Source organism: Globicephala melas, chromosome 6, assembly GCF_963455315.2.
Source record: "Globicephala melas chromosome 6, mGloMel1.2, whole genome shotgun sequence".
Lineage (NCBI taxonomy): Eukaryota > Metazoa > Chordata > Mammalia > Artiodactyla > Delphinidae > Globicephala > Globicephala melas.
Window position 1 is genome coordinate 24397133 of NC_083319.1, and position 17104 is coordinate 24414236.

Consider the following 17104-nt stretch of genomic DNA (forward strand, 5'->3'; position numbering starts at 1 on the left):
TAGCAGATGGACGGCACTTGGGGCACTTGGCAAGCAGAGAGGTGCGAGTCCTGGATTGTGTCCCAGACTCAGCCAGTTACCCACTGTGTGACCTGGTCACCTCATCCCCCCAGTGGCTCCCCGTTTCCCCATATGCAAAGTGAGGAGGTTGGACTAGGGCCTTGTGTCTCAGCCCTGGCTGCACATTGGATTTAGAGATAGATGATGTAATTAGCCAGGGTAAGGGTTGTACACTGATAGTTTACAAAATCTCCCTTGGTTGATTTTTTAATCAGCTCTATTAAGATATAAATTAGATACCATGCAATTCACCAATTCAAATTGTACAATTTAATAGTTTTAGCGTTTTCACAAAGCAGTACAGTCACTACAGTCTAATCTTAGAGTATTTTAACTTCTCCTAAAAGAGACCCCAAAGCCATTAGCGGTCACTTCCTATTTCTGCCCATCCTCCCCAGTCCTAGTTAACCACTAATCTACTTTCTATCTCTATGCATTTACCTATTCTGGTAAATCCTATTCCATTCCATACCTATTCCATTCATATAAATGGAATTATGTTTTCAAGGTTTATTCATGTCATAGCATGGATCAATATTTCATTCCATTTTATAACTGAATAATATTCTGTTGTATGGCTATACCAGATTTTATTTATCTGTTCATCAGTTGGTGGACATTTGGGTTGTTTCTACCTTTTGGCTCTTGTGAATAATGCTGCTGGGAATATTCATGTGCAAGTCTTTGTATAGACATGTTTTTATTTCTCTTGGGTATATACCTGGGAATGGAATTTCTGAGGCGTATGGTAAGTCTATGCTTAACCTTTCTGAGAAACTGCCAGGCTGATTTCCAAAGCAGCTGTGCCATTTTACGTTCCCACCAGCAGTGCAGAGGGTTTCCTCTGGTGCTTTTCATATTCATCCAGAATTTAAAACCACCTAACTGGATGATATCTGAGTGGCCCTGTTTCTACAATGCTATGATTTTTTTTTTTGATCCAAGATTAGATCCCCAGGGCTGCCCACAGAAGCCCACGTCACCCAGACGTGGCTGAGCTATAGTGTATGATTGGTTCCTCAGAGCACCCTGATAACTCCCAGCATTAGTTTTAAGAGAAAGCCGTTAAGTTCTGTGTTCCAGCTCAGGACCCTCCCCCATCCCTGCCCTGCGCAGGTCATAGTTCTGGCGATGGATTCTGGAGGATTATTCTGAATAATCATACTGTTATTATACTAAATACTGTAACTATTATAATATAATAATTAATATAACAATGGTATAATAATATTATAATGATTATAATGTTATAATATTATAAACCTCAATAATTATCCCATTTTTCAGTATGCAACGCGTTTTGATTGAGTACCGCGTGTCTGGCCTGCTGGGATCCCAGAGTCAGGCAGGGGAGAGACTCTGGTGGGATTAGGCAGGGCTGTAAAAGTCCCCCAGCCATGCATCTGCAGAGCCGTGTCCACCCCTAATGCAGTCAAGGACATCCCATAGGACACAGTCCCACCGAGTAGGAACACTAACTTTTCTAGAGTTGGAAGTAGAATGGGAGTAGGGGCTTCCCCCAAGAGAAGGGAGGAGAAGAAACTAGATCTGGTTCAACTTCTCACTTCACATCTACGAACAGGGCACGTTACTCACCTTCACTAAGTCCCACTGTAAAAGGAGGTGGCAGCAGCTTCCTTGCAGGGTAACTGTAAAAGAAAAGCATTAAAGCGCCTAGCACGTGCTAGGCACATAGCAGCCCCCTTCTTCCACACCAGATCCTTTCAATTGCCACCTCATGGAAGCAGGAGCTGATGTGTACATACCGCTCGTCCATCACCCTCTGAAAACCAGGACTTGTGACCTCCTTTCCAGAATGCCAGAAGCCTGGTGAATCTCAGTCTCTATTGATGGTGAGCACAGAGCTGGCCTCCTCTCCTAAACCTTAGCCACTGGGCCCCAAGGCTTGTGGGCTGCTGAGTGCTGCCGGACCCTCTGGGTGGGCTTGACCTTCTCTGAGGTCCCTGTGGACAGGACAGCTGCACGACCCCAGTGGATGCCATTTACATCATAGTTGATGTGAATATCACCTCCTGGAGTTCTGCAGGGAACAGTCCACGAGGCCAGGAACAGTGATTTCCTTAACAGACCCATAACCCCACACAGTGCCATAAGTTAGGATCTCCAGGATGGTCCTCCGTGTGTATGAGCTGAGAAAACACCCAGGTCATACCACGCCTGCTTATGAATCTTTGCTCTTCTAGAAACTTACTCTCAGAGATCCAGGCAGCTTCTCTGACCCTCTATTTCTCTTCCCATTTGTCTCTTTCTCAGTCTTCCCCAAAAGTCATGGTAAAGTGAAAATCACACGTTATTAAATACAATTTATCACTCTCTGCACATATATTTATTTCCCTGTTTAACTTTTCACTCTGGGTTTCCTGGAAATAAAACACGCGCACACACACACACACACACACACACACACACACACTCACTCACTTTTAACTTGGAAAGACAAGCAGGTACGTGAGACTACAGCTTCATTCCAGGTCTGCGGCAGACATCACTCATCAGTCACAGCACTCTTTCCTCCTGAGCTGGCACAACCTCAGAATCCTTTTTCACCTTACATTCCAAGCAGAGAGTGAGCATCAGTTGGAGATGGCATGGGAGATGATGTCTATTTACCAGTCCTCAGAAATTCTTGCTCAGAACTTTGCACCACTACGTACAGCCCTGAATGTACCCCAGATCTCTACTATAGGACATCTTGTTCCTTGGGTGTTCATTCTCACATTCAGTGAAACCCATTTGAAGCTCAATCATCGTTTTCCCTCCTCCAAGCAGCCTTCACTCCCAGCATCCTTTTTTCAATTAATGGCATGCCATTTGCCTGGTCCTCCAGGCTAAAAAATTCAAAAATTTCTGACCCCTCCATGTCTCTGTGTTCTCCCCTTCTCAAATCCTGCCAATACCCCCCATCCTGTCACTCTCTTCCTTTCAGTGTTTCTCTGGTTTGTCTCTGCTGCGTAGACCATTATAGTCCCCATTCAGACCTTTTATAGGCTGGCTGCCGTGTGGAAGGAGGGCAGGGTGGAAGATGAGCCTTGAGGTGTAAAGTGTCCCAGGCTGTAGGGAATTTTCTCTGTTCTGAGCTCCCAGTCTCTGTGCCTCCTTAGGACAGATATTATTTTCAACATATTTGAGACACAGGAAAATGATGCCCATGGGATTTGCAGTTCACACCTTTGTCATCACATCCCAGCTCCACAGCTTCCATTCATCCTTCCTCCCTCTCTCGCTGCTTCTTTCCTTTTCGCCCTCCCGCCTTCCATTCCTTCCTTTCATCATATATTTATGGAGCACCAATTATGTGCTAGTCAAAGTCTCTACATGTATACAATGGGATATTTAATGTAAAATAGCTAGCCCAGTGCCTGGGATAGAGCAAGTACTGGATAAATAGGTGGGGGAAGGGCTGATTCTCAGACCTGGAAGTGCACCAGAAATCACCTGACCCTGTCACGTCACAGAGGAGGAAACTGAGGCCCAGAGCAGCTGTCCGAGGTTCCTGCACAAAGGTGGGCAGAGCTAAGACAAGAAGCCAGGCGTCTCGATGACAACTTGGTGCACGTTTTGCTGCCACCATTACTGCCTCCACGAGGGGGGTGGATACCCTTGGTTATGTTTCAGGTTGGAGAGGTGAAGCTGGACTCTGAACCCAGAAGCCAAAGTCACGCCTTCTTCCACATTCTTACGCACGCGCACACGCACACACGCATGCAAACACACACACACACACACACACACACACACGATGTGAGACTGTCCTGAGCCAAGTCTCCAGAAGGCAGCCAGGGTGGACCAAAGACCCAGCTCACGGGACAACGTGGGGACAATGGTGCTGTTTCTTCCGGAAAGCATCCTGCATCTGCAGCAGAGGCCTCCTCCGTACCTCCTTCCCGCAGCGCCCACATGCCAGGCCTGCAAGCCCTGCCTGCCCTGCTTCAGAAACAGCTCAGAGGGCTACTCTTCCATCCAGTGAGTTGTCTAGCCCCACCCCGTCACAGTCTCCTAATGAACAGACTGGGGTGTCTGTCCTCCACGCAGCCCTCAGCACGAACTTTCTAAAATGGAACTCCAGTCATGTCTTGCCTTTGCTTAAACCCTTTCCACTCCTCACTTCCGCTCCAGCCATCCTGCGCTTTCAACCATCATTCCCTTGCTCAGACTGTTCCTTAGGCCTGTAATAGCCATTTCTACCTTTTCACTTGAAAGACATTCCACAAAACAAATAAAAAACAGTAACAAGGTAACACACCTTCACTGCTTTAGAGCATGTGAGTTATAAATGAGAGAAAATCAACCACATCAAACAAAAATAAATAAATAGAATTTATTGGACCTTGTAATTAAAAAGGTCAGTGGTAGAACCAGCCTCAGGCAGGGCTGGAACCAGGGGTTCAGATGATACCATTGGGGTGTTTTCTTTCTTTCCATCTAGCTTTACCCTCTGCTCGTCTTGTCTTCCTTTGTACATTGGCCACTTCCCACAGATACTCCTTTGTGTCCAGGGAATATGGTCATAAAGTAGCCTCAACTTATATCATCCTCATAGCCAGATCTGACTTATCTGTGTGTCACAGTAGATGCAGTGCCTTGGGCTCACAATACTTTTAGGGGCCCACAAAAATGGTTTCATTTCTTTGAAGTCAGAAGAAAAAAAATGAACTTTTAGTTGAGGAAAATGGTTTAATATCCGATAATATATTCATTTTTATACAAATGCAGTCATAAAATATAATTTTAAATTTTTTATGGAGAAGAGGTGAAAGCCAAAGTGCTTAGGACCCACAAAAGTCACAATAAGGCCCTGTTTGACTCTAAAAAGGAAGAGAGACACTTTCTCTCCGTTTCCATATGTTAAACCTATAGGAAACTCTGTCCCTGATTGGATCATATCCCAGAAAAAGTCACTCTACCTGGAAGGAGGGAAAAGTCTGATTGGCCCACTCTGAGGGGAAATATCAACCTCATACAAACACAAGAAGTGTGGTTTTCTGTAAGAAGAAGGATTCCGTTTCAAGAATGTCTACCAAAATTTGACTCTCTCCCAGTTGATCCTGCCCTTATGATTCCTTTCCCAACACCTTCACCAGCCCCAGAAAAACGAGTTGCCTTTACCTCTATGCTCACCTAGCGGCTTGTTCTAGGGTGATTGTAACTGATTGAATGACAGAATTTCCTACGCTGAGGTGTGAGCGCCTTGAAGACAGAGTGAAGGAGTGGGCAGTAGAAATCTGGTCTATGGGAATGAGCAGAAAGAGGGGTTAGCTCTGCTTAGGGGTGTGAGGAGGAGACCTTTGATCTGGGTCTTAAAGGCTGGAAGTCTTCCTGGAGGAAGGGGTGTTTTAGCTGGGTTTAGGGATGAGGAAGGACTCCAGGGGACAGAAAGAGGTGAAAGGCACAAGGATGGGAAGGACTAGGGTGCAGAGAAGAATACAGCAGGAGATGAGCTGAAAAGAGAATGGGACAAGATCACAGGGGGGCCGTGAGGAAAGGAATTTGGATTTTTTCCACGGAGCGTCTACAGAGGGCTGAAATTGAGTGTAAAATGTTGCATCTTGGTGCCTTTTTCTGCAGAGAAGTTCCGTGGTTTTCTAGATTTCCAAAGGGTTCTCTATCTTAAAATGGTTAGGAATCACTAGTAACAGAGAGGTATTCCAGCTCCTGGAGTGAGGAGTGCCACACTCTAGAACGTAATCAGAACAGCTCTCTGGCTAGTGCTCTGTGGAGGATGGGCTGAAGGAGGAGTAGAGGCTGGGAGAGCTTTGGGAATCTGTTTCAAGAGCCTTAGGGCAGTAATAACCGGAGGAGCAGTTGGAATTAGAAGATGTCGTAGCAGTACCATTAATAGGTGCTTTCTGCCTGGTGGGGGTGATGGAGAGGAGGAGAAAGTGATTCCAAGACTTCCAGTTTCTATCATGATCTTGTCGTAGGATGCTTAACAAGTTAGTTTTTAATTTGATGATTGCCTTTGACTTCCTCCTCCCACTTAGACGATGTCTTTTTTTTTTTTTTTTTTGACTGCGTTGGGTCTTCATTGCTGCACACGAGCTTTCCCTAGTTGCAGCGAGTGGGGGCTACTCTTTGTTGCGGTGCACGGGCTTCTCATTGCGGTGGCTTCTTTTGTTGTGGAGCACGGGCTCTAGGCACACGGGCTTCAGCAGTTGTGGCACGTGGGCTCAGTAGTTGTGGCTCATGGGTTCTAGAGTGCAGGCTCAGTCGTTGTGGCGCACGGGCTTAGTTGCTCCGTGACATGTGGGATCTTCCTTGACCAGGGCTTGAACCCATGTCCCCTGCATTGGCAGGCGGATTCTCCACCACTGCGCCACCAGGGAAGTCCCATGATGTCTTTTTTAAAATAGAAATTATTTCATTTGAAACTTAAGGATTTTTTTAAGGGTTAACATCTCTGATAAACAATTTTCCACTTTCTGCTTTTCCTTTGAGTGCAGTGTTGCCTTTGTGTCCTGTTCTACAATAACCCTGTGGATCTGTTTGTTGAACCTATTTCTCCTGGTTTTCAATGCTTGGAGAACATCTTTTAAAGTACGGACAGGAATATCAAGACTCTCTGCTTTTCTAAATCCTGACTTTTACACCCTCTGCAGCTACCCGCTCCCTTCCCCAGGGCTCAGCAGCTCGGACCGGCTGCCTTTTGGCCTCGAGGAGAATGGGGGCACACCGTTTGCCACCAAAGCTTCGGGAAGGCACCACCATCACCACCACCAGCACCAGCACCACACTAACTATGGCCTCTCGCTGACCCTGGAGAACAAGGAGGGGCCTTTGAGGTCCCCCAACTCCAGCAGTAAATCGCTTACAAGTGAGTAGGAGTGTAGGGGGCAGGGTGGGGGAGTGATGCTGCAGGGTGTGTGCGGCTTTCCTAGATGCTCAAGACAGCCCCTTGCAGTGCAGCTCGGAACAGTGGTAATGTCTGTGCTGGGTTACCAGGTCTGGGCAAGAGCTGACAAGAGCCTTGTGCATTAGGCAGGGGCCACTTAAAAATTATGATTTACCAGCAAACTGATTTCGTTACAAGAGAGCAAACGTCTCTCCACCTCATTTCATGCCGGTTCTCTGCTTCTGCCGTATCCAGCACTGGCTCAAGCAATGGAACAGGGACACACGGGAGTGAGGTGGCTGGAATCTCTCATTCCCAACCACAAGAAAGCCCATTCTGTCCCATTTCTGGCATCCCACTTTTCTGAGAGCAAGGTGTCAAGTAGATCTAGTGCATACTGTTAAAGGTCCCAGCTAGAGAAATTACGGAAATGGAGAGTAAGCAAATTCGAAACGTTTCTAGCAACTTGACAGAGCAATTTTATATGTGTTAAAACTAATTAAAAATGTGGGCTTGGATTTTGTATGACTGTTCTTTTCTTTTTCTAGAAAATCACTTTTATTATATTTTACCAAAGAATCGGTCTGTGATAGGCGGTGGGGGAAGAACTTGTTCTTTATCACATATGGTTTGAAAAAGTGCCAAGGTAGAGGCAAGAGTCAAGAGGCTTCGATTCTAGTTCTCACTGTTGAGCCAAGTCCCCACTTGGATCCTTGGTTTTCTCGTCTGTGGAATGTGGTGGAGGGTGTTGAGAAGATGACCAAGGAGTCTTCCAGGTCTGATATTTCATAAGTCTGTGGGCTGGTGAAGAGGATGAGCCATTGAGCCTTTACCTGTAGATCACAGGTAGCAATTCTGGGTTGGCGGAGCTAGAAATGGGAACTCATCATCCACTTGGTGTTGAAAAATCAGTCCCTCATCACTATCCGCACTGCCCCGGCCCTGGGCCAGGCCTCATCCTTTTGTATCTGGACAGCTATAACTGGCCTCTACGGGCACCTCCTCCAGTGGAGTCTCCAAATTATAGCTGCTAGAGCGAGAGCACTCACCAAAGAGCTCTGACCAAATGCCTTAAGACCTTTCCATGGTACTTCACTGTCCTGGGATAAAGCCAGCACTTCTGAGCATGGCCACACACAGACCTTCACAGCCTGGCCCCTGCCAAGGTCTCCAGCCTTCCCCCACACTCCTCACTACACTCTAGCTACGTGGAACTCCTCTCCTCTCATGAAACACTGTGCCACGTCCCAGCTCTGTCATTTGCACCTGCTGTTCCCTCTGCCTGGAATGCTTTTCTCCACCCTAATGAACTCCTACACATCCTTCAGGAACCAGCTCAAAGGTCGTCAGTGAAACTTTCTCTTTACACCCCTCCCCAATTCCTGGCTTTGGAGTGCCCTCCCTCTTGCTCTATATAATTAAATAAATCTTTGGTCGCTCTTATTGGGGGTATCTGCACAGGCATCTGTCTCCCCCACTGGGCTAGAATTGTATCTCATTCATCTCTTTATTCTAGCTTCCCAGATCCCAATTGCTATGAGTACTTGGCACAAACTTTAATACGTAATGAATATTGAATATTTAATGTATTAGTGGATAAAAACAAGCTAGTGGGAGGAGTGGTGGTGAACTAATCCAACTTTCAGAAATCAAAATCAGTGAATTTGGTTTTAGAAGCATAACATGGGTTTTTTTTTGTTGTTTTTTTTTTTCTTTTGCGGTACGCGGGCCTCTCACTGTTGTGCCTCTCCCGTTGCGGAGCAACAGGCTCCGGACGCGCAGGCTCAGCGGCCATGGCTCACGGGCACAGCCGCTCTGCGGCATGTGGGATCTTCCTGGACCGGGGCACGAACCCGTGTCCCCTGCATTGGCAGGCGGACTCTCAACCACTGCGCCACCAGGGAAGCCCATAGCATGGTTTTTAAGGGCACATTCATCTGTCTGTTAGCCTGAACACTAATCTTTCCCATTTGCATAGTGCTTTTCCATTAATAAAGCATTGGCACATGAATTACCTCACTTAATATTCACAGCAGCCCTGCAAGGTAAGTAATTTTATTTTCATTTGAAAATGGCTGAGAGGCTCAGAGAGGTAAAGTAACCTGCCCAGGGCCACTGCTCATATTTGGGAGAGTTAGGCCTTGACACCTCGACCTTAAATGTTCTCACATCCCATCTGCTAGTGCATTCCCGAGAGATTCAAGCTGCCAGAGGAGAAGCCAGACAGAAAGGCACTGGGAGTCGGGCTCTGGCAAGCATCTTTTATCACCTATATCTCTCTGCCCTTTCAACCTTTCCTTATTCACTTGCAGAACTGAGTCCAGGAACACCTGCCCTGTTCAGCGAAGCCGCTGCCCATCTAAAGAAGCTGGAACTGGAAACTGTGAAGGCTGCTGGACCCTGGCCTGCTCTGCACATCAACATAAATAAGGTGCCAAGGACTGGAGCTGGGCAATGAGCATGGACCTGGGGTTCACTCATACCTCTCATTATTACCCTGCCTGCCTCCTAAACTATGTGCCTTTGTCTTGGAGGGATTTCTACTCAATCTTTTTCTGCTCAGCATGTCTCTTAGGAGCAGAAATTCACTTACATTCTTTTGGGGTGGATTACAGCACTAGGGGCTGCCCCCAGTGCTGAGGCCCAACAGGCTGGATCTGTTAGTGGTCTCTCCATCCTTCTAACTGAAAGTTCCATGAGAGAAGCATCCACATTTACCTCTTTCCGTTTTTTACCCCTCTGTATTAGTCTGCATTGGCTACTATAACAAATTACCATAGACCCGGTGGCTGAAACAACAGATATTTATTTCTCACTGATCTGGAGGCTGGGAATCTAAGATCAAGGTGCCAGATGACTTGGTTCCCTGGTGAGAGCTCTCCTCCTGTCTTGGAGCTGGTCCCCTTCTCACTGTGTTTTCACTTGCCAGAAGAGAGGGATCTTTCTTTCTTCCTCTTCGTAGAAAGCCACTAATCCCATCATGAGGGCCCCACCCTCATGACTTCATCTAAATCTAATTACTTCTCAAAGGCCCCGTGCCAAATATCATCACAATGGTGGTTAGGGTTTCGACATATAAATTTGGAGAGAACACAGTTCAGTCCATAGCACCCTCTATCTCACTCAGACAGTACCTGGCACATCGTAGATGTTCAGTAACTGTTTGCTAATGGAAGGAAGGGAGGGATGAAAGTAGGGAGGGCAGGCGGAGGAAGGGACAGGGCAGAAACCAAGCTCTCTTTTGGCTAGACCTGTTCTTATATCCAAATGGGTAGCCTTATAAAAGCCAAGTTTTATCTTAGAACTGTAGAAAGCTGGTGCTGAATTCAATCTGTCATTTAGTTCAGCCTTTTCAACGTCTGAGACCAGAGGAAAGGTAATGGCTTTCCCAAGGTCACAGAGCAGTGGTGAAGCCTTGGGCTCCCGACTCCTGGTCCAGTGCCCTTTGCACTCCAACATGCTTCTTCATTTTCTACACCAGGATTTCTCAGCATAGGCCCTAGTGGCATATTGGCCTGATAATGTTGTGTGGGGGGCTCACCTGTGCGTTGTAGGATGTTTTACAGCACCCCTGGCCTCTCCCCACTCGATGCTAGTAGAACCCCCATCCAGGTGTGACAACTAAAATTGTCTCCAGACATTGCCAAATGGCCCCTGAAGGGCAGGATTGCCCCTGGTCGAGATCCACTGTTGCACACATATTTTAATTTTTAAAATCCCTATAGGAATAGTATTCTTTACTCATGGGTCATTTTTTTCCACCCTAATGCTTAGCTTTGCCCCTTTATAAGAGGGAATAGGAGGAATTTGGGAGATCTGGCCTGGAAAGCTCCCCCTCCTTACCTGCGCTGGTGAACGTGGGAAGGTTATACCTCCTATCAGGGCTGTTCCTCCACCCCAGACATCCCTCTAGCCTGCACTACACTTCCAGCATTTCTCAGAAGACCCTCCACTCCCTTGCAATCCCACACCCCAGCGGGGCAGCCTAAAGTCCCTCTGATCACTAAAGGGCCCCAACTTCAGGACACCCTGTTCACCCACTTTTTCTTTGATACTACCCTCCCTGATAGCCAGCTGGAAAAAAATTCCTCCTGCAGGATGGCACTTATATTCTTTCAGTCAATAAATCTTTATTGAGCAGGCCTCTGCCAGGTGTTGGGAGTCAGCCTGATGGATTGTGTGCCCCTGGATTTGTCTTCTCTCTCTTAGTATCCTGACTGTCAACTTTTCTTCTGCAGCCCACACAATAAATTGTTTTAACAAGAACTTACCTGGAGTTTGGCAAAATCCAAAAATATTTTGCAGGGAAGTATAGCATACAGTAGCAGAGAACTCACAAGCTCCAGGTAATTAGTAGTTGCACGAATATTGGTGGGACATCACCAATAATGGCTTGCTCTGGGTTAAGATGTAGCTGAGACAGCTGTGAGTTACTGAGCATTTCCCTGGCGCTCAAGCAACAATACCCCTCTTTTCTCCTCCACTTGAAGAAATGCATCAGTGAGCAAGTAGGCTAGAGTGATGTCAGATAACCTTGACTTTGTCCTAATGCATAAGCAAAGTATATTACTTCATACTATGATTCTTTTTTTTTTTTTTTTTTTTTGTGGTGTGCGGGCCTCTCACTGTGTGGCCTCTCCCATTGCGGAGCACAGGCTCCGGACGCGCAGGCTCAGTGGCCATGGCTCACGGGCCCAGCCGCTTCGCGGCATGTGGGATCCTCCCGGACCGGGGCACAAACCCGTGTCCCCTGCATCAGCAGGTGGACTCTCAACCACTGCGCCACCAGGGAAGCCCCATACTATGATTCTTTATCATTAATAAAACAATCCTCACAACTCATCATGATACCACAATTGGGAACCAATGGTTTTGATGGCTTTTAAGGTTTTTTGCGGTCTGAAGAATCCTCTGATTTGTCTCAGGTTTGGATATGTTAATGGTGAGAAGACGTTTGGTTGCCCAATTCCAAAAGCATACCCAAAATTATCACAGGAATTTAAATCTCATCAGATTTCAAATGTGTAAACAGTTTGTATCAACAAGTGAAAACTGCATCTGATCATTTCTTTATCCCCAAATGACATCCTCAAACAGAAGACCATTTCCGATTATAATAGTATCAAAGCCCAATTATCATTCATTTGTATGTTTTGAAATCTGTTTTTCCATATTGAACGATAAAGCCTCTTTTCTCAATTCAAATTGAATGTAAAATACAAAATATGGCCATGCAAAAGAGAGAAAGCACAGCATTCTGGGTGCCGTCCTCCAGGCTGTAATTATGGTCTTGTTGTAATCCACATGTTTATCCCTCATAGAGATGCCTTTGTTGCAAACATATTCATGTAATAACACTCAGATTTTCCAAAATTTATATTGGTCTTCACCTGAGTCAAGTTATAGAGCTGAAAGGTAGCTCCTTCTTTTCAGAACAAGCCAGCTTGAATTTATATCCAAAAAGCAGTTTAGAATTAATAAATTCAAGGGGAAAATCAATGCTAAATTCTCACTCTTATTTTAGCAGCATTCAATTTTTTTTTTTTTAAGTAGGTCTTCGGTCATTACTGTCAGTATAACCATATCCCCTGAAGCAATTGTCAAAAATCTCAAATGGGCTTTAGGACCAGTTCAATTCTTGTATTCCGGCATATCATTCCAAAAAATTAGATCTAATTAAAAAATTAACTCATCATACACCAGTGAAAACACCCATGCTAGTATTATCTTTTACATATCTTTTCAACAATTATCTTAATGTAACAGGATTTACATGTACAAGATAAATTCTACTAAAACTATACTGTAACTAATAAACAAGTTACTGTTTTGTTTCAGAGAACGCTACGTCTCTTAGGATCCTGACTCCATTCAAAACAGTCTATTGTCTTTATACTCAGCTTGATCTTAGGACCATTAGTGTCCTCATATCCGATGCTCTCTTTGTAGTTACATATTGTTTTCTAACCAAAGATTCTAATGTGAGAGTGCCATTCATATCCTTTTTCCCATGTGATTGTCATGATAATCTTATGAAGAAAGAAACAGCCTCAGAGAGGTTAAGGGGTGCCAGTGTGGCTGGTGGTCAGGGGCTCTAGCTTCGGAGTCACCCAGTCTGGGTGTGAATCTTGGCTCTTCTGTGTACTTCCTGTGTGACCTTGGGCAAGTGACTTGCCATCTCTCTGCTTTGTTTTTCTCATCTATAAAATGGGGATGGTGATAGTATCTACCTTCAAATGGGATGGTTAAATGAGAGGATTCAATGAGATGTGCATATGAAATCCGCCCCCTGCCCGCCCCTTACCCTCCTTGTCCTTCATCTCCATCACCACCACCATCATCATCATCTTGTTTATGGTGCTAGTAAGGGAAAGAGTGGAGATTCAAATCCAGGTCTTCTGTCTCTGCTTATCTTACTGTTTTGTGAAATTGCTGGGTTCAGCTTGTTCTACCACATTCCCTCCATATGTTTGGAGGTCCTGCTGGGAAACTGCATTCTCGGCCCTCTTTTCTTTATTCAATGATGTCAACCAGCCAGTTGCCCTATGCTTCCTCTGGAGCTTTCATAAAACCCCTACTATGTGTATCCAGGTGCTCAATAGGACTTTTGAATTAGTGAATTAGATTAATTTTGGAAATGGCAGAATTGGAGGCCTTTAGAACATTTTGTTCTTGCCCTGGTACATTGTGGCTAATGTGCCGTATTAAGTCACTAAATTGACTTTTAGAAATCATATGGTCTTGTATCTTTCTTATTAAACACATATCTTCCAATAATAACCATATATTATTATAATCGTCTTCAGTAGACATGTATTAAGCACGTGCTGTGTGCCGAGCACCATATTAGCGCTGGGATATACAATGGCCACAATAGGCATGCTTAACAATATGACATTATTTCCCAGAGTATGATGTGTGTACCCTCAGAGACGATTTCAGGTTCTATACATGGATGAGTATTTTTTAATAGTTACATAATTATCATAATTTATGTCATAATAAATATAATAGCCACCAAGTCTATGATGTCAAAGATACTATTGCTTAGGACACACTTAAAATTGGTGGTCCCAGCGTAATCCACCTTAACCGGATTGTACGAATTATAGGTACATGTTTAGTTAATACATGAGAAATGGCAAAAATAGCAAAGGTGGTACCAGATTATTGAAGTCTGAGACACTCTAAAATGAGGCAACATAGATACAAATTTCTCATTGAGAATCACAATTTTCAGCAAGATTATTGTAAAAATACCAATTAGTATTTTGTACTCTTTCCCTTAACCCAGCAAGTCACAGAATTGGGTCTTTATATGTAAGAAGTAGCAGTTATGGGGGAAATAGCACTGCAGCTGGGTGTAGGAAACTCGGAGCTTGAGTCCTGGCTTTACCTGCATGAATACTGGAAGAGTCTCTTCTCTTTGGACCTTCCCCATCTTCTGACTCATGGGCTTCCTAATACAACCTCTCCCTGCTTCACGTGAGAATGAGAGGATTGAGAGGATGTGCTTGTGAATCCTTTGCAAATAGTGAAAGCACTGGTACAAACATAAGGAGTTAGTGACACACTTTTCTGTATGTTTATGTCTTTGGGTTATTTGCAGTGATGATTGATGGGAAAGATTAATGTATGTGTTTTCTTAGTTCTTTGTTTACAGTCTGTTGCGTGTATTTTGGTTCATCTCAGGCTGAAGAAAAAAAGGTTTCTGAGAAGACTCTTCAGACCCCACTTTTGCCTTCCCCCGTGGCTGATCACGTTAAGTGTAACATTTTAAAAGCCCAGCTGGAGAATGCTTCCCGAGCGAGCGCCCAGGTGCGTACCATGCATGCAAGCCTTTGATTTCACGTTGCGGGATTTCCTCTGTGCCACGTAGAAGAAAGAGGCATTCTAGGACTGAGACGCTGTGTCAGTCAGGGTGCAGCCAGGAGATAGGAACCACACCTGTTATGTGCACAGAGTTTTTAATATAAAGAGTTATTAACTGGTATAGCTATAACTGGGTAAGTGAAAGGGCCAGCTCTGTACGCTGTGGTGGGTCTGAGGACCACAGGCTGCTGCATCTCCTGTTGACCTCCAGTGTGTGTTCAGCTGGCCTGGCTGGCTGAGTGGGTGTCCTTTTCTTCCCCACCATTCTTTATGGGACTCGCCAGAGGGAAGAGGACAAGGCTTCTATCAAAATCCTATGACATAATTCCTCCCAGGCTCGGTACACTGATGTGAAAGGACAGCTTCTAAACTCTTTTGTCAGCTGTAAGTGCTGTGTGAGCATAGAGCTGCTTATTATTCCTGATCTAAAATGTGAAGTGGGGGATTAAACTGTGGGTTTGGCTTTTCTCACACCATCCTCTTCTCATTCCATCAGGAGCTGGCACGTAGCAGGTGCTCAATATGAGTGTGAATGCAAGCATTGATTTTATTTGAATGATTACGTGTTAATCCCTGCGATGGGGAATGACTCAAGAAAACATTTTTTGTTAAATAAACACCGGAAAATTTTGTTATTGACTGAGTACTTGATGATCTACCTCTTTGATACACCTTCACATCTCTGTAATCCTTTGAATGTAGGAGACTTGGAAACATTTTTGCATGCCAAGATGTCCAGTTTTGACGAACCTTCCTGTTTTCTTTAACAGGTTGGAAAAGAGGAATCAACGTTTGTAAATATCAATAAGAAATCCAGTCTTCAGGACGCTAACGTAAGGTCTGTTGCTTCTTGTTTGAATGGGGAAACAATAGTACCTTCAGCATTATCCTCAAAACATTACTCATGAGGGCATTTGCTAATAAAATAAAGAGGAAAAAGAAAACAGAGAGAATGTGAGCCTGAAGCAAGAGAAGAGGACTGTCATAAACAACTTCCTTTATGCCTCAGAAATGCCACTTATTCTGTTTTAATATTTCTACCTGATGTACCAAAAAAGAAATCACTTTTGAGATGCTTCTCAGGCATGTAGATCTGACCTTGTCATTCCCCTGCTTAAAGTCACGGTGGAGTCCGGACTCCTTAACAGAGCATAGGGTGACCTTTATGACCTGGCTTCTGCTCCCTGTCCCAGCTCAGTTCATCCCTCTTCCCGTGGTCCATTCACACGCTCCTTATCTGAGCTCCTTGAAGTACTAGAACCACAAATGTTCTTTAAAGCCTCCAGGCTACCACCAACCCAAACCCAGAGGAAAACCTCCCTTTCCTGATCTCATAGAAAGCAGACACTCTTCCCCTCCCAGCCCAAGTGAGTAACAACCTGTAGATCATGGCAGCCCCACTGACACCTTGGCAGCCTGCTAACATTGGTGGGGGTCTCCCTAGGATAGAGTTTCCTAAAATGGGTCCAAGGAGCACTGCAACCATATTTTGTTAAAACCAAAGACTCAGGTCCTACTCCAGACCCTTCAGATCCTTTGGTGGAAGACGGGGTGGGTGTTGTTGGGGGGGGGGGGAGGGGGGGGAAGGGAGCGTGGTTGTGGTAGGGGAGGCCAGGAATAAGAATTTCAAAAACACCCAAGGTGACATAGGAACCACTACCCTGGGGAATACTTGATGCTAAAAATAAAGACTAATATTTCTCTATGTCATCTCATGATGCCTGGCCCATGTTCTTGGTATAAATTTGTCTTCCTCCAGAGACCCATACCCAGCTGCCTCTTGGACTTTTCAAAACCTTAATTCATCTCTTCCCACCCTACCCTACTGTCCCTTCACCAGTTTTCCTATCTTGGTCAGTGGCATCGTTACCTACCTGTGATCCAGACCTGAGGCCGGGGCGTCCTTGACCGTTACCTACCTCATGCCCTCATCTAATTAGTCCCCAAGTCCTGCCAATTTGACTTTCATATTATCACCCACATCCATCCTCTCCTCTTCAGGACCCTCTTCCCGGCCTACCCCCGGGCCTCACCATTTCTCATCCTAGAGAACCACTACTGCAGTCTTCTAAGATGCTCCCGACTGGCCTGCTCTCACCAGCATCCTTTGATGCTCTAAGGGCCTTTCTAAAATGCAAGTCTGACCTTGCCACTCCCTTGCCTAAAACCTTCAGTGACTGCCTTTGCCTTCGGCGTAAACAGCTCATCCTGAGGTGCCTCAGGCCCTGGCCCCTGCTTTCCACTCTAGTCACAATCCCCTGCTCTTCCAATGGGACCTTACCCATCAGCAGTTCCGGGTCTCCACTCTGTCTCCCACCTTGG

The 17104-nt window shown here is 45.4% G+C and overlaps 1 protein-coding gene across 3 annotated transcripts in view; it reads left to right on the forward strand.

Moving 5' to 3' along the window:
* Positions 1-17104, forward strand: part of EPB41L4B (erythrocyte membrane protein band 4.1 like 4B) — a 144030-nt gene that overhangs the window by 94795 nt on the left and 32131 nt on the right. For all 3 annotated transcript variants that reach the window (XM_060300650.2, XM_030859072.3, XM_030859074.3), the window contains exons 16-19: positions 6678-6892; positions 9223-9341; positions 14603-14728; positions 15553-15620. In XM_060300650.2, the coding sequence (XP_060156633.1) occupies positions 6678-6892; positions 9223-9341; positions 14603-14728; positions 15553-15620 (528 nt within the window). The remainder of the gene's footprint in view (positions 1-6677; positions 6893-9222; positions 9342-14602; positions 14729-15552; positions 15621-17104) is intronic.